Consider the following 24,438-nt stretch of genomic DNA (forward strand, 5'->3'; position numbering starts at 1 on the left):
CGCGCGGGCGCGGGCGGCACCGTCGCGTGGGACAGCGGCGTGGCCGTCAGGTCGTCCTCCAGGTCCTGGGGCACGTCGATTTTGGTGGGCCACGACTGCCTGTGGAACGACAGATGGGGGGGGGGGCATGTGGTCATGCACCCTCGCACACCACAGGGGAATGTGGACACGCGCAGGACACCACCCTTGCACACTCCCGGCATTCAGCCACAACGTCCCCACCACGTCCTTCCCGTGGCTCTGCCGGCACGGGCGTGAAAATAATTCACCTGCGCTGCCAGCACAGGTTTGTCTCCACCATGGTGCAAAACACTTGGCCGTGCATTGAAATAAATGGAAACAGAACGGACTTAGAAAACCCAGGGCTGTGGCACGTGTGAAGAGGGGCATGGAAGCTAGTGGACACTGCAGTGTCCATGAGATTAGGGGCAGAAGCACTGCTGGTATCTCGGCTCGGAGGCGGCGCAGGGCTCAGGGCACTCTGGCTGGTTTTGGTATAAATGTCTTGGCATCTCCACAGCCCCCCTCCTGTCCCTAGGAACAGGAGCACAGGAGGCTACGCTGGGGCCACAGACATTTAAAACCGCCACTTGCACACCGTGACATTTCCATTTCCCACTGATTGTGTTACTCTTAAAATACAGCCCAATTCAATCTATAGCCTTGAACACACCATAGCTTTTCCAGCATAGCCGTCTCTCTCCCCGCAGCTTGGAAGCAGGAGACAGAGAGCGCGTGCAGGTGCTTCTCCTTTCCCTCCATCCCCAACTTCAAGCCAAAATCCATGTCCAGACACAAGGCTGGCAAGGGCATCGTGGGCACTTTCCCATCGGGTGTGACGAATCAAACCGGAACAGCTCGCCTTACCCAGCTTGCAGGGCAGCACCCTGCAGAAGGAGGCCACGCGGGTCATCTTTACAGACAACATGGTGGGTGAGAAAACCATGGCTTAAAGAATAGCCGGCTAACAAAAAAATGACAAACAAATCGGATGGAAAGCTAGCTCACAGTGACAACCCGCTCCTCGTGTCAGCTGCACCTGCGGGAGCCGCTCCTGAAGTCCTGGGACCTACAACTCCTCCATGGAGCAATGCTTATGATCCCCCTTTTCAGATGAAGCAATCCCCCCCCACACACACACTCATACTCACCCAGTCTTGAAGCTGGTGCGTGGACAGCTTCCCCCAGGCACCTAGGAACCTGGGGGAACTAGGTAAGCACTCCTAAGGAAGGAGGCAAGCACCAAGCTCGGGGCTCAGTACTTTACAGGACTAGATGCAACCCAGCCCACAAGGGAAGTAAGCCCCATCGCCTCACCTCCCAGAGGCGGCGGAGTGAGTGGGAGAGGCGAGGGGTCCCCTCGAGGCCCAGAAGCTCATAAATCCACTACTGTCCTCTTAAAAAAAAAAAAAAAAGCCAGAGTGCTGTGGCTCTAGTGGTAGAGCGCTAGCCTTGAGCTGAAGAGCTGAGGGACAGCGCCCAGGCCCAGAGTTCAGCCCCCACAACCGACAAAAAAAAAAAAAAAGACTCCAAAGAGTTACATGAGAACAAGTGGCAGCCACGCAGGCGGGGACACGGCCTTCTCCACACATGTCCTCCTGGCCTGCCTGGTCCACGGAGCCCAATGACCCAGGGGACACAGGATGCAATGCACTTGTGCATAACCAAGGGGCCAGACGTGAGTCACCTCTCGCTCTGGGGTTAAGAAGAGTGAGGGAAACTTCACTCTTTCAACAGCAAGACTTACTAAAAACTGGCGAGGTATTTTTCTCACCTAAACTGGGCCTTGATGTTGCTCGGGCTGGCAGATCTGGTCTGTATCTCTTTCTCTTGCTTCTCCCTCAGGATCCTTTCGGCAAGCAGGAAGTAAGTGGCGGTGATGTGGTTATACCTGTTGGTCTCCAGGGCTCTGTGGAAAACAAGGTGGGAGCGAATCTGAGCCATACAGAGAAGTGGGGGTTTGTTTTGTGTTTCCATTTAACACACACACAAAAGTCTAAGCAAATGGAATTCAGTACCTGGAAACTTCAAACATGCCAACAAAGAGAAAAAAAAAAATCTTGTACTTAAAGTCACTCTTAAAATTCTGAAACGGAATGAAAATGCTCATTTGGGGGCATCCCTGCTCCCGCAAATGCTGACAGCAGCTGAGCTAGCCATCAGCTTTGGGTGCACTGGAAATGAACTTCATGCGCATGTACAGTGCTGTGAGTTATGTGTAAAACGGCTTAGCGGGGAGCGAGGAGGCTCTGTTACAGGAGCGTACTGAAGAGGTGGTAGCAACGCAGACATGGCATGCTCAGACTCTGATCACGTCCAAGCCTTGATGAGGCGCTAGGCCGTTACTCGTGCGCCGAGAGCCCATCGCCCACCATCAGCCCCTGCCTTGAATCAAGTCTCCGTCTTTGCTTCAGCGGCAGCAGAGATCCCCTCTTTCAGATGTACAGAAGGGACAGCGAGGATGAGGAGAAATTCGGGGGCAGAGTGACTGTTCAGAGCGTGTCTTCCGCCGTGTGTGGTGAGCCTCCGTAGGGCAGCTGCCCTTCCAAGGGACCCGAGACCCCCACGGAGTGAGCCAGAGCACCCTTCTCTTCCCTACTTCATGCCTCCCTCCCCCATCAGACCAGATCGTCTCCCCCACAAAAACCTCTTTCTTTGTCCCCCATAACCTGTCCTCTTTCCTTCACCCAACTTCGTCACTCAACACATTAATTCACCTTAGCTTTTCCTTTAAGGAAATACTTAATTGTTTTAGTCTCGACCCCGTAACACTGTAAGCCATGCACCATAGCTTACATCTATAATCACAGCTTCTCAGGAGGTAAAGATCGGGAGAATCATGGTTTGAAGCTGTCTGAACCCACCGCCAAAAACAACAAAAAAGCCAGGCGTAGCGCACACCTGTCCTGCTAACTATGCAGCTACAAAGACGACAATGACTGTGGTGCAGGCCAACCTGATCAAAACCACAAAACTCTATCTCTGACACAACTAAAAAGGGCTTGGGGACCTGGCTCAAGTGGTAGAGCACCTATCTGGCAAATGTAAGGCTCCAAGTTCAGACCCTAATACTACCACCAAGAAAACAAATTAGATAAACTTGACTGCTTTCAAACCATCTTCCTTAGAATGACTACGTTACAACCGGATAACTTTCGTAGCCCTGTGGGTGGTATGGTCACGCTGGCGGCCATTCAGCACTGACGATACAAACAGGAACTGTACCGTGGCGGGCCAGTGAAACTGCACACAGAAAACCACGTGTGCACCCGCCCTTGGCTAGCCTGACTTGAGAGGCCTCTGGTCCTTGGTCCTGCCTGACCTCCCCACTCACCACGCAGAGCTGCACACAGACCGGAGAGCCAAGGCCACAGCATGAGCCCCACCCAGCAGCAGCTGACTCGTTCATCAGGACCAAACTAACTCCATGCTGGGCACTCGACTGGGGAGCGCTTGTGGTAAAAGCTGTGCTGGGGACTCTACCCATCACAGATTCCCTACGTACTCCACAATGGCATCCCGGTCGGCGATGTCTCCCAGCACCATGCGTTGAATGATGCTGTTGTGCTCCTCCTCCGACAGATTCTTGTAGGACACCAGCGGGATGTTGTACTTGGTGGCCGGCGAAGGGTCGACGCCCTGGAGCCAGGGGTGGTTTTCGATCTCCTCCAGGGAGGCCCTCCGCTTGGGATCTCTCTGCAGCATCCGGGTGATCAGGCTGCAAAGGAAGACACATCCACCCATGAAGCAAGGACTCATAACAGTGGATCCTTTCGCTTGCTAAATTGGTTCCATCAACTGAAGTTGGGTTACCAGCGGCAGGGAACACGATGCAGGGGGGGCCCACCAGGCAGATCCTGGGAAGGGAGCCCTTACAGAGTGATGACCCCAGCCCAGCGTGAGGGCGAGAGAGAGACTAGAAGGGAATTATTGCTCAGAGGAGGCCGGGGTGAAACTGGCCCTTGGGCTGCAGCGAGGCCGGGGGAGCTCCTCCCCAGGACTTATGCTTCGAAATAACGCGACTGGGTGGTGGACACAGAGAAGTTAAAGTGGCTCTGGCTGGAAGTACCCCTGGGGGCCGGGGAGAGAAGTAAATACACGAATCTTTTCCTGAAGACAAAAACCAGGCCCCAAAGATATTCCTGAGTAGGATGACAAACAGGATCACAAATCAAAGAAAACAAAAACACATATCCACCAAGGGAACAAGGACACCAATAGGAAGCCTTACAAAACATACAGTCCAATCAGAATGCAAACAGGCCAAAAGTAAAAATTTTCATATATATATATATATATATATATATATACACACACACATACACACACACACAACCAAATGTTTAAAGGCTTGAAAACAGAACCAGAAACAAAATTATACCACATGTTCTTGAAAAAAAAAATTAAATGTGGCTTCTAAAAGTGACAACTGATCATTTACAACTAAAAGAAAAAAAAAGCCAAAGGAAAATGTTTTAATTTTTTTTCTATTTGGCATAGACAACTAGTGAATTGAAAGGAAGCAACTTTCTATCTAGAAAATAACCTTCCAATTCAAAATAGAAAGTCTAAGAGATGCTGGGCTGGGAAGGTGGCTCAGTGGTAGAGCGCTTACCTTGCATGCATGAGGCCCTGGGTTCGATTCCTCAGCACCACATAAACAGAAAAGGCAGGATGTGGCGCTGTGGCTCAAGTGGTAGAGCGCTAGCCGTGAACTGAAGAGCTGAGGGACAGCACCCAGGCCCAGAGTTCAGGCCCCACGACCACCACCACCACCAACAACAAAGAAATTCTGAAGGATAGGATTAGGATATGATTTTGGCCGAAGAATGGGATTCCATCCCAGAGGGAATAACACGAGATTTTGTTAAATAGCTGGGCAATTACAAACCATTTGTAACAATAGATTATCTAGCTTATGGAGCGAGGATAATTACTAAAATATTAGATGGTAATCAAAACGTTCCAAGGAGCTGCTTCACAAGATGACAAAGGTCAGGACCAACTATAGCTCTCACACCAAGTATACAAACACATAAGGTATTTTTTTTTTTTGGTCCGGTTGTGGGGCCTGAACTCTGCTGTCCCTCAGCTCTTCAGCTCAAGGCTAGCGCTCTACCACTTGAGCCACAGCGCCACTTCCAGCTTTTTTTTCCTGCTTATGTGGTGCTGAGGAATCGAACCCAGGGCCTCATGCATGCAAGGCTAGCACTTTACCATTGAGCCACCTTCCCAGCCCCATATAAGGTATTTTTTAAGTAGGAAGGAAAATCGCTACAATAATAGATGGTAACTTTCCAGATAGTTGAGAAGAAAATGTCAAGGGTGAGTAAAAAGAAAAAACAATCTCAAAGAAAGGTGATGGGATGAAACTCAAAGAACAGGACAAACATGGTAACCCACAAGTCTGTATTTTCAGACTACACACGAAAACAGGTAACAAACAAACAACAACAAACTAACTAGAAAAATGCTATGTATGCAGAAATTAAAAACAGCCCTATTAGCTGGGCAATGGTGGCTCACGCCTGTAATCCTAGCTACTCAGGAGGCTGAGATCTGAGGATCGTGGTTCAAAGCCAGCCCAGGCAGGAAAGACCCAGTGAGATTCCTATCTCCAATAAACCACTAGAAAACCGAAAGTGGTGCTGTGGCTTGCCTTGAGCTGATGAGCTGAGGGACAGCACCCAGGCCCAGAGTTCAAGCCCCATGACTGACAAAAAACAAAATGGGCTGGGAAGGTGGCTCAGTGGTAGAGCACTTGCCTTGCATGCATGAGGCCCTGGGTTCAATTCCCCAGCACCACATAAGCAAAAAGAAAAAAGCCGGAAGTGGCACTGTGGCTCAAATGGTAGAGCGCTAGCCTTGACCTGAAGAGATGAGGGACAGCGCCCAGGCCCAGAGTTCAGGCCCCACAACCGGACCTAAAAAAACCTCCCCAAAACAGCCCTATTCACAAGTGGATCAAATCAATGCAAAGCAGAAAATATTTACAGCTGACTACCAAGTAGGCTATAAATAAGAAAACAGTGGGATGAAGGAATATAGCCTTAAATAGTCTAATAAATAAAATTTTGTAGGCTGAGTAACCAAGGTAAGAAAAAGAAAAGATTTAAGTCTGTGGGAGTAGGTAGCAGGAAACAGTGAAAAGTAAAGCAGACAGACAAGCTGGGCGCCAGTGGCTCACACATGTCATCCTAACTACGTGCGAGGCTGAGGTCTGAGGATCACCGGTCAAAGCCAGCCCGAGCAGAAAAGTCCCCAAGACTCTCATCTCCAGTAAACTACTCAGAAAAAGCCAAACGTGGTGCCATGGCTCAAGAGCTAGAGCACTAGCTTTGAGCAAAAAGCAGCTCAGGGACAGTGCCCAGGCCCTGAGTTCAAGCCCCAGGACTGCATCCCATCCCTCACAAAAAAGCCAAGGTAGTTCTTTGAAAAGGCCTTCTAAAGCCAAGAAGGCCTTGCGGCATCACACCAACGGGCACGGTCCCCACAGATCCTATCCTACAGAGCTTAAAATATGGTAAATTAATCCTTCTGATTTTTTCAGTAGGGGCAGAGGAGGGTAATCCTTGAATTAAAAAGATCTAATGTGTATGCAAGGCAGTCCAGACAGCTTCCTAGGACCAGGAGCAGAAAACGCCTCCAGTTTTATCAATGTTCACCGAGAACTTCCTATTTGCTGTAGAACGGGCTACAAGTGTACTGTATGCGAATTCACCCTGTGTCTGCGATGAAAGGCAGGTACTCAGCGAGCCTCCAGGACGGCTCACTGCAGAAGCCAGGGTCTGGATCCGGGGAGCTCATCACCTAGCTTCTTTACCAGTCACCTAAGTTGGGGCTCCATTATAAGTAAAAAGTCCTCCTTTACCAGCTGATAGGACAAACTTAAAAAACTTCAGGGGAAAAACAATACAGAAAAATCCTTTAGCGTTACGTATACCAAACAGCTCTTTTTACCGATGGGGGAGGAACGGGTGAATAAAATTACAGGACACGTTCTGTACACGCTAAAATGGCGTGCGGTGGCCCCAGTCAGGAAGGAAGAAGCCCTAGCCATTCTCTGCTGTCCACTAGCACAGGGCATGGTCCCTCCCGCAAGCACCTCTGGAGGCAGAAGAGGCGGGCGAAGGAGGTCTTCAAACAGTTCTGTAAGTAATCAGTGAGGGGGCTGGGAAGGTGGCTCAGTGGTAGAGCGCTTGCCTTGCATGCCAGAGGCCCTGAGTTCGATTCCTCAGCACCACGTAAGCAAAAAGAAAAAAGCCGGAAGTGGTGCCATGGCTCAAGTGGTAGAGCGCTAGCCTTGAACTGAAGAGCTGAGGGACAGCAACCAGGCCCAGAATTCAGACCCCACGACCGGACCCCAAAAAAAAAAAGTAATCAGTGAGAATACGATTTTGGACTCTACTACTGAGTTTCACATCAGATTCTAGAGATATTCCCCTTCCCCATTCTAAACACTCTGGCACCGATAGGAATATTAAACTCAAACTCTAAAATGCATGCAGCTCCAGACACGAAGCGTTCCTAGTATGTTCCCGGAGTTGACAACTTCTGGACTTTCGATAACGAGTGAATCGCCAAAGGCCACTTTTACTTACTCTTTACATTCTTTGGACACGTGGGAGGGCACCGTGTATTTGCAGTCCATGATCATGGTCAGCGTTTCACTGTCGTTGGCTTCTTGGAAGGGCGGCTGGCCACACACCAGCATGAAGAGGATCACTCCCAGACTCCAGATATCTGTAGAACAGACACACGTCGGACCAGTTAAGAGAACCGAGGTCAGAGAAAAGACAAAACACACAACAACAACAACAGAAAACTAGTTCATGTTGGTCACAACTTTCTCAGTCGTTCTTAACCCCAGTCCTCGTAAGGTAATAAATGAGGCTCTGTAGCTCACAAGGTCACCTAGAAAATTAAAGCTCAAAGCTGAGCAAACTATGGCTAAACACAAGGGGAAAGACTGGGCATGCATGATTTTTGGATGGCAGAATTAGAGTCCAGGTGTCTAAACAATCAGGATTCCAGCCTCTACACTGATCTTGGAATTCAGGTCCTATTCCCTCAAAATTCTCCCAAGTACTTCATTTTATTATATGTTCTTCATTTTACAAGGTATGCTCTAGAAATTAAGTGTAAAGTATCACATTTTTATAATACAGACTCGGCCATCTCTCTTCCCCCAAAAAGGGAGACTTCAATGATTTACAAAATAACAAGTACATGCACATTAACATCTAAGGCAATTAGAAGAGAAACTCTTCTTCCTTCTGCTGTTTTAATGCTGACATTTAATGCTACCACTGTAGTTTGTAGCCGCAGATATTTGTGCATCTGATGTACAATAAATCCATCTCTTTCCATATAAATCCTTCAAAACAACAGCTTTTACAAAATGCAATTAGTTCTATTATTTCCCCTAGCATCTCACACGAGGGCTGTGAATAAACTCTTTTTTTCTCGCTCTCTCTCTCTCTCTGTGCTAAACTGGAGCGGCTGACATCTGATGGCGTAATTACAAAAGCCGACATTCTAAAAATGTAGTAAGTAATATAAATATCAAGTAGCGATTACCCCAAATTATTTGGTTGAAGAACACTTTCTTTTCCCGTTCAACATTAACCTGCCAAGCGACAAGGAGTCCCATCGGTTGGTGCGGTTCTCCGGAAGGATCTATGTGCTTGAGAGCAAACCATCATGTGGTGCCCGGATGGAGGTAGACCTGATTCCCAGAGCAAGAACAGCCACCTTGGTTCCGGCTCCCACAAAATCCTCAATGTGCTTCAAAGTTGAAACACTTAAATATAAAATTCCACACTATGGCCGGGCGCTTGTGGCTCATGCCTGAAATCCAAGCTACTCAGGAGGCTGAGCTCTGAGGATCATGGTTCGAAGCCAGCCTGGGCAGGAAAGTCCGTGAGACTCTTATCTCTAATGAACCACCAGAAAACCGGAAGTGGTGCTGTGGCTCAAGTGATACAGCACTCACCTTGCGCTCAGGGACAGCGCCCAGGTTGTGAGGTCAAGCCCCAGGACTGACCAACAAAAGCAAAGAGGGAAAGACTAAGAATCCTCAGAGCAAGGCGACTGGGTGGAGGCGACAATTCATTCAGTGGTGACAAGCTGAGCTCTGCTTGGGTCAGCTGTGTTAAGGTTAGCTGTGCAAACTGGTTTTGTGCAAATGAAAGAAAGTAGGAAAAAGTTCAAGGAGTCAAAGGGTTATCGGCCACACGCCCAGGACCGCCCATGTCCACGCAAACCCAAGCCAGACACACGGCAGACTGCCTCCGGACGCGGCTTCCCTTCATAAATCATCTCACAGACAAAGAGGAAAAGCAAGCCCGGCGAAGCCATCATCAAGGAGCAATTTCCTTCCCTGGGGCCTCATGGGAGGAGCTTGCGTGCCTGACTTAGAGCTTCAGAGAGCTCTGGGTTCAAATCCTGTCATGGCAGCTTAGCTGTGAAAACTTGGCCAAGTCACCCAGTTTGTTCTCATTTCTGTTCTCTCTTCCACCCAAGGTCAACAGCATCAGGGTCCCAGTGGCTCAGGCCAGGCATTCTCACTACCAAGGTGGCTGAGATCCGAGGACAGCAGTTCGTAGCCAGCCTGGGCAGGAAGCTCTCATCTCCAATTAACCATCAAAAAGCTGGAAGTGCAAGTGTGGCTCAGGAGACAGAGTACTGGCCTTGAGCAAAAAAGCTCAGCAATAGCACCCAAGCCCTGAGTTCAAGCCCCAGAACCAGCCAAGTGTGTGCGCAACGCATGCACATGCATGCACACACGTGCATATTAACAGTACCACTCATCTGGTCATTTCTAGGACAGTGTCTGTGCAAAGAATGTTACCTCTATAACTGGCAGAGCCTTAACAACTGGTAAGGACTGCTTGAAGGCCCACACCTAAGAGGCTCCCAGTAGGAAGAGACTCAAGAGAGAGACCCACAGGGGCGGGCTTTATGCTTTTACTCAAGGTACTTGTGTCATTTCAATTACAAGAACACCCACTAATTTACCAATAGAAAGTACTGGAGCTGGGTGCCAGTGGCTCACACCTGTCATCCTAGCTACTCAGGAGGCTGAGATCCGAGGACAGCAGTTCAAAGCCACCGGGGCAGGAAAGTCCGTGAGACTCTTATCTCCAATGAACCACCAAAAAACTGGCAGTGGCGCTGTGGCTCAAGTGGTAGAGTGCTCACCTTGAGCTGGAGAGCTGAGGGACAGTGAATAGGCCCAGAGTTCAAGCCCCATAACTGACCAAAAAAAAAAAAAAAATGAAATGTACTCATTACCTTATTTATGTAACTGTAAACCCCTGTTCATCGCTTTTACAGTACATTAAAAAAATAGATAAATACATCACTGAAGAAAAAAATGCAAAATCTAAAAACCAAAACGAGACCAAAAAACTTGGGACAGCACCTAGGCCCTGAGTTCAAGTCCCACGACCACCCAAAAAATAAGTAAATGAAAATACAACATATACAACTGATCTTCCTGCATCTAAAATTACGTCTTAAATATTTTTAAAATATACTACGTCATCAACGTGCTGGTTTCCGTGAAGGGCATCACTTTTAGACGGTCCCTCCATATTAGCACTTCAAGCTGGAAAATTCAAAAATACCAAATAATGTTTTTTAAGTTTCCTAAATTACTTTTCAGGTTGTCAAAGTACTGCATGTACGCATGCTTGTTGGAGGGCCTCACACGTGACAGTATCACACATAATCTCACTCTAAGCCTACTAGATGAAGACAGAAGGCTTCACTGCAGTTTACAGTGCCTTGCGCATGCGTGGGTGCAGGTGTCATCGCCCTGGCAAGAATCAAGAGTATTAGGCACCTGCAATGTGTGTGCGTGTGTGTGTATGTGTGCACCCAGCCTGGTAATGGGACAAGGTCTCCCCAGAAACCAATAGCCATCATTTAGTCCTACCGCGACCATAAGAGCGAGCGCAACATTGTGACCAAACACAGACGCTCGTGTGCGGATACACTTTTTACACACACAACATCATCCAAACATGATCAACCCAACCAGTGGAGCTCAGGCTGTGCAGCCGCATCCATCATGAATGGGAATCCCACTTACTGTGTTAAAGGGTTGGGGCTAACCACTAGTTTTTGTTTTGCTTCGGAGTTTTTCTTCTTGAAAAGGCTTTAAAAAGCCAGGTAGAGTGGTGCACACTAACAGTAATAATCTTCCCAGCCACTAGAGGGTGCAGTAGAGGCGGGAAGATCAAGCCTTCAAATACAAAACAGAAACCTATGGGCTAGGGGGCATAGATCTAGTGGTAGGGCACACGCTCGAGGGCGTAGGTTCAATCCCCAGTGACACACACACACACACACACACACACACACACACACACACACACACACCCTATAATCCCAGCAACTTGGGATCGACTAAGGCCAAAGAATGGTAAGCTGGCAAGTTCTAGGTCAGCGGAGGCTACAGAGCGAGTTCTGGGCCAGCGACATAGCAAGACCTCACCTCAGCAACAAGAACACGCCGTTTTAAAGCGCGACTGTCTTCTAAACGCTTCTGATGCTCTGATCTAAAATGAACATGAGCAGATTCCATTTCTGTATGTGTGCTGGCATCCAAATAGCTGCTGTTCTCTGGGATCTGAAAAGCTCTTCTGAAGTTTCAAGAGACTAACCATGTAGCAAAAAACAAATCACCCCCCCCTTTTTTTTTTAAAGCTAACTTAAAAGGAAGATCTCTAGTTTAGAAATTAAACCGATTCCTAACTATAGATAGACAGCCTCAGCTTCTAAAGGCTAAATACAAGTGGACACACACGCATGGGCAGAAGAGGGGAAGGCCCCACAGGCGCTGGGGATGCAGCCAGGAGGTGGTATTGCGGCCACGGCCAGGGAGAAGGTGTGTGTGGGGGGGAGGGAGGGCGAGAGATGTGGGGAAGTGGTGCACCACTCACACCCATCATCCCAGCTCCTCAGGAGGCTGAGATCCGAGGATCACAGTTCGAACCCGCCTAGGCGGGAAAGTCCATGAGACACTAATCTCCAAATGGAACACGAAAAAGCAAGATGTGGAGCCGTGGCTCAGGTGGTAAGGCACTAGCCTCGAGCCAAAAACAAAACAAACAAACAAAAAATAAACTCAGGGACAGAGCCCAGGCCCTGAGTTCAAGCCCTCAGCTTTACAAGGAACGGATGATGATTCCTGATCTTAGGGAACGGGTTACCTAAAACTGCAGCCGCAGACCGTGGAAACGAAAAATGTTCCTTGTTCCCAGTTTATCTGTCTTCAAGCAATGGGAGAGATTTTCTTTTTCCACTATGAGAGAACTGCAGATTTGCAAGAGTTGCCAGACAGCTAGACAGTCCACGCGTCTTCGGATCGCCCACTGCATGGGTGCCCATGCACGTGCACGGTCCCCGTGCCACGTTACCACACGCAGGCTTGCGTGACTACAGCGTTGAGAAGTGGTCCATCCACACGCGACTCTTCACAGCCTTAGTCACAACGTCCCTCACCCCTGCTCATCTCTTTTCTACATTCTGTAATTTCAAAATCATACTTTCCCTTAAAATCCATTTAAGACGGATTAGAACTTTGTAGTTAAAAAAAAAAAAAAAAGCAAAGTATCAGCTACCCACCTGCTGATGAACATCTGCTTCCGGTTTATGGTTTTAAAACTAAAGCTGCTATGAACACCTATATTCGGGTCTTTTTTTTTTTTTTTAATGTGAACACATCTATTCATTTTTCTGCAATCAACAGCCAGGAGTACAACTGCAGGATTGTATTTTCTAAAACACTAATATAACCTGGAGTGGTTATATTGGTGATTGCTCTGTATTCCTTGCTGGGCTCCCCCAACCCCAACCACCCCACCCCCGCCCCGCCAGACTATAGATGGTTTGCCACCAGGCAAACAGAACAATGAAACTCACCCATACTGCTTGCAGAGAGATAGAAGAGGTGAGGCTAAAATATACGTAAACTCACGTGGAGATGATGTAAAAATCAAATTCCCCCCCCCATGTGATTACAATAAGCCAATTAAAAAATAAAGCAGTTGAGCAGCAAGCTGCTATGGATAAAAAATAATATATGTATATATACTTATATAAAATATATGTGAAATATAAAATATACAACTATGTTTTTATGTTTCAACTATTCTGCATCCCCCGCAAACTTGAGAATAATTCTGTGTGCAAACCACCACCCAGGGCTTTTGGTGAGGAACGTGTCATCACCCATGGCAGGATTAACATCTGTACCACAGTGCCTCCTAAATAATAGAACGGGATCTATCTCCGTGGAGTTGGGTCTCGGATTTCTTCATCATTTTCAGAACAAATTTTTCCTGTCAAATGTGTTCTGACAAAACTCATTTCCAGGTATTTCAATCTGACTGTCAACTATACTGTTTTTTTAGATTTTGGTCTCTGCAGGTTTCCCACTATATTATAGAAATGCAATTGTCTTTCCTATCATTTTCAGTCCTTTAAATCCTTGCTTAACTCATTTATTAATAATTCTACGAGAGGGGTCTGGGAAGGTGGCTCAGTGGTAGACTGCTTGCCTCGCCTGCATGAAGCCCTGGGTTCGATTCCTCAGCACCACGTAAGCAGAAAAAAGCCAGAAGTGGCTCCGTGGTTCAAGTGGTAGGGTGCTAGCCTTGAGCTGAAGAGCTGAGGGACAGTGTCCAGGCCCAGAGTTCAGGCCCAGGACAGACAGAAAAAAAAAAAAAAGAGTAAGCTCTTTCCTAATGTTGCCAGGAGGGGAAGATAAAATTCGCCCAAATGACATTACCCAGGATTTCTAATTCTAGCACGCACGGGGACCTGAGCATACTGCCTAGTGCTGTAAGAAAATAGAACGGTAACTGTCTGTCCATTTGGGGTTTTTAAAAAGTAATTCTATATTTGATCACATATTATACAAAATGATTTGAAATAAAAACAAAACGAAAAGGCCATCTATGAACTCCATCCAATCCTATATCACAGCAATGTAACATCTTCCCAATGTTCTCTGCCATCTGATAACCGTTCAAATTGTACTAATGAATAAACAGTTAAGGGGAAAAAATCATCACGATGAACATCTGTATATGCACACCTGTATAGGATGTACGGACACTCAAATCCCAAGTTATCACCAGGTAAAGTTGAAACTCTACAGATATGCCTGCTCTAGTTTTAGTGCTTTCTTTAGTTTACTACGTGCACAAAATTTCCTAAAGGCATAGGTTTGATCCGCTTCAAACTCTTACATAAATGTTCTATAGAGACTCCACCGATTTCCTTTTCTTATCATGCTTGCAAAAGTCTAATCATGTTTGTTATTTTCCACTAATGTTAAGAATTCAATATGAATACTAAATATTTCATTTCCCTGAAAATATAAACAATGCTGTGTAAAAAAAAAAAGCCATTTGATGGGCAGGGAGTGTGGCGTAGAAGAATTCTTGCCTGACACACACAGAGACCTAGGGTCTGTCTCCGCCATGTCCTCTCCCCCTAGCTATGCTACATCTCTTTGAAAATCTCTCTCACGCATACATACACGGGGAATTCTCTGGGTCACAGGACGTGACCGCCTCTCTTCACCAGCTAGTCACGGAATCTAAATTACCCAGGGATTCTTGATATAGTCTTATCAACACTCGGTTTTGTCTGGCTTTAGCTTTTTCTCAGTGAACAGAACTTCAGAACACGACGGTCTTATTGTGGCTTCAATCTGCCTTTCCCTGTACCAACGAGGCCGAGTGTCTTTCATGTCTGAACCTTCGAGTGTCTGCTTCTGAAAATGCTTAGCTTCCATTAGGATGGCTCTGCTAATAGAGAATCTGTAGCTTGACTGTTCTCATGAAAGACTCCTGTGAAACCCGTTATCTGTAGGAGGCAGGGACCACTGGTGAACGCTCTTTCTCATCACACAATGGTCTAACATAAAAATCAGGGTCTCGGTGTAAAGATTGCCTCCTTTAACTAACGTCGGCGATCTCTTGAGGTTAAATGAACTCGAGTCACTCCTCTTCGCTATGTCAAATGAGCGGACCCTGCGTGGAGGAGTCACCGAGGAAGCCACACGCGGCACACGTGGGAAGACCACGAAGCATTTGGGGGACTGAGGGAAAAAGCTAATCACCTAACTGCACCTTCAGATCAACAAATCCTTACAGATTAAAGAGTCATTTTTTAAGACCCTCAAAACAGATCGGACTCTCAAGGCAACCACAATAATCCAATCCAAAAGGCAGTCAACAATACCACCACGAGGGGGTCCCCTGACCGATGACGACATGGGAACACAAAGGAGGGTGGTCGGCGGGCTATCGAGACCACCCTGACTCCTCCACCTGACACACGGTGGGGCACGTTTGCAGGCCAAGGTTTCCAGTCTGCCTTCCAGTGTTTGGGTGTCAGGAACTGAATTATCACAACCAGGAGAGGACAACACCAAGTAATCACCGCACAGGCCTCTGGGAAAAGCACCGTGGGTGATCTGGAATGACACACCCACATTGGCTGTTATTCTGTTTCAGAAGAGAGGGCAGCCACTGACTCAAGATCACAGCTGCACCCGACTCCAATGCCTGATTGCTTTTTCTTTGTCGGTTGTGGGGCTTGAACTCCGGGCCTGGGCGCTGTCTCTCAGCTCTTCAGCTCAAGGCGAGCACTCTACCACTTGAGCCACAGTGCCAGCTGGTGGTTCATGGGAGATAAGAGTCTAACGGCCTTGCTGCCCAGGCTGGCTTTGAACCGCAATTGTCAGATCTCAGCCTCCTGAGTAGCTAGGATGACAGGCGTGAGCCACTGGCGCCCGGCCAACGCCTGATTTCTTAACAGCACATTGTAAGACTTAGGGGAACTCTGCAATGTGAGGCTACAGCAATGGCTGAAGGATATTTGTCAGAAGAGGAAAGCTCTTGCTGGTCATTGGTACCAGGGAAAAAAGAAAAAAAAAATCTAAGAAGGTAGGAAGAGAACTCAGATCTCTAAGAAAAAAGGTAAAATGAGCAACTAAGAGATTAGCTTAAGCCGGTGGCTCACGCCTGTCATCCTAGCAACTTAGGAGGCTGAGATCTGAGGATCGCGGTTCAAAGCCAGTCTGGGCAGGAAAGGCCATGAGACTCTTTTTTTTTTTTTTCCGGTTGTGGGCCTGAACTCTGGGCCTGGGCACTGTCCCTCAGCTCTTCAGCTCAAGGTTAGCCCTCTACCACGTGAGCCACAGCGCCGCTTCCGGCTTCTTCTGCTTATGTGGTGCTGAGGAATCGAACCCAGGGCCTCATGCATGCAAGGCAAACACTCTACCACTGAGCCACCTTCCCAGCCCGGCCATGAGACTCTTATCTTCCATGAACCACCAGAACATCAGAAGTGGCGCCCAGGACCAGAGTTCAAGCCCCATGACAACAACAACAACAAAAATAGGTTAGCTTAGACAATGAACTCTATGGTTTCCTTTGTGTGTACACGTTAGACCTTTGCCATCAAACAGGCTAGATTTGCCATCAGCTTTAGAGATACGTAACCTTTCAGGAAAATGAACGTGTTAAGTGAGATACGGCTGATGAAATTCTTTGAAACCGCTTTTAGGCAAACAGCCGCCAGGGGCTGACACGGGCAGGAAAGGTACTTACCCACCGCGGGGGCATCGTACTCATCCCCGAGCAGGATTTCTGGAGCGGAGTAGGCGAGAGAGCCACAACTTGTGGTGAGCTTCTTCCCGGGCTGAAATTTGTTGCTGAAACCGAAGTCTGTCAACTTTACAAGACCTTGTTTCTCAAAAAAGACCACGTTCTCCGGTTTTAGGTCTCTGTGGACCACGTGGAGTTTATGGCAGTACGAAATAGCATGCACGATCTGTGCAAAGTACTTCTTGGCCAGGTCTTCGTTGAGACCCTCCTCATGTTTCATGATGTAGTCGAACATGTCTCCTCCATCACCAAGTTCGAGAATCAGATAGAGTTTGGTCTGGGTGTCGATGACTTCGTAAAGGCGGACGATGTTGGGGTGCTGCACCAGTTTCATGCACCTTACTTCCTGGAACAGATGTCCAGTGGCGAGTGTATCCAGTTTGGTCTTGTCGATCACTTTTACCGCCACCTTTTCTCCTGTGAAGACGTGTCTCGCCAGTTTAACCACAGCAAAATGCCCTCGCCCCAAGGTTTTATCCAGATCATACAACCCCGCAATCTTCCCGTCATAGCCGCGTTTGAATCCTGCCATGCTGCTGCAGCGGCGGAGGGAAAAATACCTAGACTGCCTGAAATGAGCCTTCTCATAGAAGAGTGTCTGGTGAAAAGGAGTTCATTTTCAGTGTTGCCAAGGACATCTGTAAAAGAAGAGAAACAAAATCAACCTTCTGTTCAGTTTCCCTGTGTGTGTGTGTGTCTGTGTGTGTTCTGTCGGTCCGTGGGGCTTGAATTCAGGGCCTGAACGCTGTCCCTGACTTTTTTGCTCAAGGCTAGCTAGAGCACTACCATTTTGAGCCACGCCCACTTCCGGTTTTTGAGTGGTTGACCAGGGGAAAGAGTCTCTCAGGGACTTTTCTGCCTGGGTCAGCTTCAAACCAAGATCCTCAGATCAGCCTCTGAGTAGCCAGGATAACAGATGTGAGTTGCCGGTCCTCAGCCCTTTTTGTGTTTTTAAGAGCCATAAAATAAGTCAAGGGCATTTTTTAAAAAGCCTATTTTTAATATACAGAGCTTATAATATAAAGGTTGGGAATTTTAATACCATATTAACATTCTCAAACTGTCAAAAAGAAAGTTCATGGGAAGCACTTTTTGGTGATGGCAGAAATAAGTAGGTTAGTCAAATAAGTGTCAAAAAAAACAAGACAGACTGGCCACCAGTGGCACACCTGTCATCCTAGCTACTCAGGAGGCTGAGATCTGAGGATTGCAGTGCAAAGCCAGCCCAGGCAGCAAAGTCTACGTTTCTCATCCCAGAGTTCAAGTCCCAGGACGCACAAAACAACAACAACAACCAAAAAAACCTCACAAGTCAACAAGAAAATACAAATAACAGGAACTCCCCCTCCTCTCCTGTTACCCCAATACCGACAGTATTACCTTTATGCCTAAGAAAGTTGTTAGCAGAGATGTTAGCTTTCTCAGCCACAATTGGCTTCTCTTTTCTGTGTCTCTAAGTGTCTCGGGACAGGCTCTTCCCACGGGGTCTACAGGTGTTTGATTATAGCATTTTTCCATGCTGACACCGGAAGCTCCTGCGATCCACCAAGCCCAAGGCTCTACTACTTTGTCCTTCCCTCTCCCAACCCCTAAAATGATCCTGACATGCAGACAACCACCAGAACGCTTTCATTTTTGAATACAACTTTTCGTTCTTGCAGCTCTGGGGACACAAGTAGTCACTTAATCAACACCGCTAGCCCTGGCTCTTGGTGCCGACTTCTGCTCTGAAATAGAAACCACCATGACCCACTCACGTTTTAAGAGTCACCAAGCACACACTTTTATAGCGTCTCAGAGAGAGAAGTTCATTTTCCATTAAAAATGTTTAACCTTTCGAATGGAAACTCAAGAGAAATGACTGAGGGAAACAAATGTATAAAATTATATAAATTAAAATGTCACTTTAAACCACACAAAGGCAGACTCTCACTCCCACTCTTTTTTTGGCCAGTTCTGGGGCTTGAACTCTGGCCTTGAGCTGCTTTTGTTCAAGGCTGGCGCTCTACCACTTGAGCCACAGCACCACTTTCAGCTTTTTTCTTTTTTGGTAACTTAGTGAAGAGAGAGTGTCTCATGGACATTCCTGCCAAGACTGGTTTCAAACTATGATCCTCAGATCCTCCAATCTCGGCCTCCTGAGTAGCTAGGATTACAGGCGTGAGCCAACGGCATCCGGCTGAAGTATCTATTTTAACAAGGACCCCTTTTTTCAGAGTCTTAAACTCTGATGAAATCATACACCAGAAACTGGGATGTGATAATAACAGAACACAGGAAGGAAAAGAAACTATCTTCTGAAACCACCTATCCCCCCATCAAGTGTATTTTGAGTTAGACCAAAAACCAAATGAGATTTTTTTTTTCTTTCTTATATTTGAGGAAAGCCTAAGGCCTGAAAGGCACTCTGCACATCTGACGTGGTTATGAATTGCGCTAGTTCTGAGACTTACCCTGTAAGCTCCACAGTGAAGAACCCTTGTTCTTACTGCCTTGTGTTAGTCGCTTCTTTCCTCTAAAAAAAAGAGAGATTTTACTTTAGATCCATGTGTTTTAGCTCAAAGTAAAAACACATGCCCTAAGATTCTAGACAAACATAAAACTAGTTTATAAAGAAAGTCTTTATGATGTGGTCATAAGGGGAGGGGGGAAGAGGGGTCCTGGCTCTTGCTTTACTCAGGGCCTGGGCGCTGTCCCTCAGCTCTTCAGCTCAAGGCTTAGTGCTCTACTACCTGAGCCACGGCTCCACTTCCAGCTTTTTGGTAGTTCACTGGAGATAAGAGTCTTGTAAACTTTCTTGCCAGGGCTGGCTTCGAACTGAGATCCCCAGATCTCAGCCTTCTGAGGGGCTAGGATCACAGATGTGAGCCACTCCCCAGCCTCCATCCCCCGCCCCATTATTAAAAAAATATTGTTTTTCACAGAAAGGAAGGAAGAGCGAACGAATGCAATCATGCTATTCAGAATACACAATGTGGAACATGAACTGCGTAACTTGTGGGTGGGGACGAGAAAAGGAAACTGGGGGAAAGTGAAGGAAGGGGTGACACTGCCCAAAAAGAAATATACTCATGGGCTGGGAAGGTGGCTCAGTGGTAGAGCGCTTGCCTTGCATGCCTGAGGCCCTGGGTTCCTTTCCTCAGCACCACATAAGCAGAAAAGGCCAGAAGTGGCGCTGTGGCTCAAATGGTAGAGCACTCGCCTTGAGCTGAGGAGCTGAGGGACAGCGCCCAGGCCCAGAGTTTGAACCATGACCAACTTAAAAAAAAAAAAAAAAAGTACTCATGACTGACTTACGAAACAGCAACCCCTCGTACTAACAACAAAATTATATTAAAACTTTATATGAAAACTTTTGCCCTTTTGTTAATTACACCTCCCCCTCCCCCAAGCCTCACCTCTTTCCCCAGGACTGGGGATTGAACTCAGGGCCTTATATGAACTAGACCAGCACGACACCCCTTCCTTAGGCCTTAATCACGATTCTTTAAGGATACCTTTCATCAACGGGAATTTCTACATAGACAAGGTTAACAAAGATGAATGGACTGAAAGGAAGAAATCCTAAGAACAAGACTACATCCGGGCTGTCATTCTCCTTGCCGTGGGCCTGCAAGGCAGGTAACGAGGAAGCTCTGGGCGGGTTAAGTGGCAGTTTCTCAGTCTAACCCGGCTCCACCCAACTTGAAGGCCCATCCCACTTGCAAGAGCCCCAAACAAAACACCCACAACTGCAAGGATGAGCTTTACAAGGCACTTCCCTATCAGATGAGGCGCAAATGAGCCACACACAGGAACCAACCGAAGCCAAGGCCCCAGATACTACACATGAAAGGCAGCGCCAGCCAAGATCATCCTGAAACAGCAGTGCTGTCATTACCTTCCAAAAATTAAAAAAAAAAAGTCTCTTCCTTTCTGAAAATAGAGCTAATCAAAAATGCAGACTACAACTTCAGGCGCTTGTGAATTCTAGCAACTTAGGAGGCTGAGATCGGAGGATTACAGTTCAATGCCACCCTGGGCAGGAAACTCTGGGAGACTTTTATCTCCAATAAACTATCCAAAAGAGCCAGAAGTGTTGGGAGTGGTGGCTCAAGTGGTAAGCAGCTCAGGGGCAGTGCCCAGGCCCAGAGTTTAAGCCCTGGGTGTGGGGGGGGGGGGAGGGAAGAGAAGGAAAGGGGAAGGAGAGGAGGAATCATGCCACAGGAATTTGATTTTTTTGGGGGGGTTCTGGTTGTGGGGCCTGAACTCTAGGCCTGGGCACTGTCTCTCAACTCTTCAGTTCAAGGCTAGCGCTCTACCACTTGAGCCACAGCGCCACTTCTGGCTTTTTTCTTTTTGGCTTACGTGGTGCTGAGGAATCGAACCCAGGGCCTCAGGCATGCAAGGCAAGCGCTCTACCACTGAGCCACCTTCCCAGCCCAGGAATTTGAAACAATGTCTTTAGTTGCCCACTGAAGTTTGATAATGTCTCAAAAATCTCAAAGAATTAGCTTCAACTAAGCAAAATTTCTGTTTTATTTTGTCTGGGACAGGGTTTTGTAGACCAGTCCAGGCTGGCCTCAACCTTGCTAGCCTTTTGACTCCCTTCCTGAATGCTGGGATCACAGGGATCAGAGGCCTGTGTCACAAGGCTCAGCTTTTGTAGAAAATCCGCCAAAGCACAGAATGGGAAGTATGAGAAATCAAGAGGCATCCACAGTCCCAGCGCTCACGCTCAGCACTGTGAACATCCTGGCGGTCACCTGCAAGTATTGATAGGCAGCTTCTTCTGTTTTGCAAGGCTCTGCACATTTTAGACCTAACTTTATAGTCCCTTTTGTCATTCAACATAAATACTTTCTTATGTTCTATTATTTTTATTACAATTATGAAAACATCTATTTTAGGTAAAGTACAATTAGAACATATAGAGTGGCAAAAGTGGAGGAATTTAACAAAGAGAAATCATCTCATCCTCTGGGATAATATCTGTTAACATCCGATACAGAGCTTTTCAAATTACTTTGCCATACTATATGCCCAGACACAATTATAAATAATAAGCTGGGATAATACATAGGAAAAGGAGGAGCAATGTGGGGGTGGGGGGGGAAGAGATGACCATCATGACCTCTTTCACATTCATTCTTTATAAAACCATGATGCTAGCCAGGCGCTGGTGGCTCACGCCTGTCATCCTAGCTACTCAGGTGGCTGAGAGCTGAGGATCATCGCAGTTCAAAGCCAGCCCAGGCAGGAAAGTCTGTGAAGCTCTTATCTCCAGTGAACCACCAGAAAACTGGAAGTGAAGCTGTGGCTCAAAGTGGTAGAGCACTAGCTTTAAGCAAAACAGAGCTCAGGGATAGGGTCCAGGTCACAAGTTCAAGCCCAACTGACAACACACACACACACACACACCAAACAAAATCAGATACTGTCCTTAACTGTTTTTTCCCCAAACTTTATATAATCCACATTTCCTCATGCACTCAATTCTTCCCAACAAGCACTGTTAAGAATCACACAGCTCCAAGTGTATCTCACTAGCCACGCCGGCGCATGCCGCCTGCAAGCAGCCCTCATCTCCCACACATGCGCACACACACACGCACACAGAACTGGGCTGGAGCTACAGAAAGCAGGCCAGCTGAGCCACGAGTGTGCATGCTATGGAAATTCATGTCTGAGCAACCGGGGCCGGTCCGAGTTGCGAGAATACACATCCTGCCGGTTCTCCCAGGCAAAGGGAGCGCACAAGCCACTCGTGTGGGTGTGGCTGGAGGAGAGGAAGGAAGTGTGGGTGGCCTTACACACACTGTACAAGCTGCTGCAAACAGTTGTAGAACCAGCCCTGGTAAGCCTGTCAATTTGGAATTCATTGTTAATCTTGCTAAAACTCACTCAGCTTTTTGGTGCCATCTGCCCCACTGCTGGGGAGTTGGTATTATCAAACAAATGTCTCCTACTCATCCCTCCTCCCCAGAAGGGGTAAAAACACATGGGGGGAAGGCCCAGGACCAATCCAGGGCGTGACTAAGTCAAGGCTGCATGCAAAATGAATAAATAAATATATGCATATAAAATGAGGCAACTTACACAACCTCTGTACATTCTGCCTGGAGTATAATAAAAACTTTCCCCCAAAAAAAGACCACCAACATTACAATACCCAAACTAAACCATGCAAAAAAAATTAAGTGAATTTTTTGTAAAATTCTGCATCGATGCATCAATGCCAGACCACCAACATTACAATACCCAAACTAAACCATGCAAAAAAAATTAAATGAATTTTTTGTAAAATTCTGCATCGATGCATCAATGCGCTATGAGCTGCATCCCACGTTCCACTGATACACAGACGTCAGCCAGAAGCTGGGGTTGGCAGAGCTACTCTGAAACTGTATTTAAGGGACTTACACACGGAAATTATCTGGTATCTGTTACGATGCCAAAATATGAAAGCTGACTTAAGCGGTGGAAGTAACTCTCAGTGAATATTACCAACCTGATCCTCCTACTACGAGTTGAACCTGTAGTCAAAATAAATGGAGGCTGGGTGCTGGTGGCTCACGCCTGTCATCCTAGCGACTCAGGAGGAGCTCTGAGGATTGAGATTCAAAGCCAGCCGGGGCAGGAAAGTCTGCGAGAATCTTATCTCCAATGGACCACCAGAAAACCGAAGTGATGCTATGGCTCAAGTGGTAGAGCGCTTGCCTTGAGCTGAAGAGCTGAGGGACAGCGCCCAGGCCCAGAGTTCAAGCCCCACGACCCCAAAAAATAAGGTAAATGGAAGATAGTGAACTAAAGCCTCCCTCCAGGGACTACCAGACACCTCTGGGTCAAGCAAAACACAGCTCTCATGGAGCTACCACCATTCTCTTTATCCAAAGTAAACATGCTCTACTTTTCTACTATAGCCTGTTTCCCTCCTCCTGGAAACGAACAATATACGCTCTAAATTGAAAAGTAAGAAACAGCACACACGAGTCAATAGGCCACGCGTGTGGTTATCATGTAGTAATCCTGATGCACCACGCCATACCTCCAGATCTCTAGGAAGCTATTTCCCCAAGAAAGGTAGCTGTCTCCCCAAACATAGTCTTCTCAGAAGTTTCCTTCCTCGTAGTCGATCTCAATGGGCTGAGAACCACAGAGGAGACCGGCAATGTCACGCTAAGAAACCCCCTCCTGTCTCTCAAGCAGTGACCGAGTTGTCGATCCAGATCAATCCATGAAGTGCTGGCTTAAGTAATCCGGATTTCCTCTAAGAAAATCAAGATGGAGTTCAGGAGTACTTGGAGGAAGTTGAAAGGTATTTAGGAATCCGGATGTAGAGTACTATTTAGTATCTGAACAAGGAAAGGATCGCCATCAAATTCCTAAACAGATGATTTAAAAAATAACTAAGCGTGTCATCTCTACCCAAGGTAAATGAGATTCACGGTCGGTATGGTGACAGTCCTGAATAGGTACTCACATAGTAATGCCTTAAACGGAAGCTGATGTGTAGGAATCACTCCAAAATAAATAAAGCTAATCCATTACTCATTTCCCCACCCTCCCCCCCTGCCCCCAGGAAAACAACATAACTTCACACACTCCATTTCATAACACATCATAGCGATTTTTGAGCATATACTTTGTAAGAATCATGGATTTTAAAATTCTAAAATGTTAAAGTAGTAAGATGACATATTTTTCTCTGTATACGATTTCATTCTTAAAAAAAAAATCCTTGCGAGTATGTGCAGCTTTTAGA

General features: G+C 47.0%; 1 protein-coding gene across 1 annotated transcript in view; it reads right to left on the minus strand.

Annotated features, from left to right (window-relative positions):
- Snrk (SNF related kinase) overlaps positions 1-23,680 on the minus strand; it is a 36,528-nt gene extending 12,848 nt beyond the window's left edge. Inside the window, exons 1-7 of the mRNA XM_013030230.1 lie at positions 23,592-23,680; positions 19,148-19,209; positions 16,638-17,332; positions 7,602-7,743; positions 3,506-3,718; positions 1,775-1,909; positions 6-99 (exon numbers count right to left, since the gene is read on the minus strand). Coding sequence (XP_012885684.1) covers positions 6-99; positions 1,775-1,909; positions 3,506-3,718; positions 7,602-7,743; positions 16,638-17,226 — 1,173 coding nt within the window. The 5' untranslated portion in view covers positions 17,227-17,332; positions 19,148-19,209; positions 23,592-23,680. The remainder of the gene's footprint in view (positions 1-5; positions 100-1,774; positions 1,910-3,505; positions 3,719-7,601; positions 7,744-16,637; positions 17,333-19,147; positions 19,210-23,591) is intronic.
- Positions 23,681-24,438: the final 758 nt, after the last annotated feature.

This window comes from Dipodomys ordii, unplaced genomic scaffold, assembly GCF_000151885.1.
Source record: "Dipodomys ordii isolate 6190 unplaced genomic scaffold, Dord_2.0 Scaffold128, whole genome shotgun sequence".
Taxonomy (NCBI): Eukaryota; Metazoa; Chordata; class Mammalia; order Rodentia; family Heteromyidae; genus Dipodomys; species Dipodomys ordii.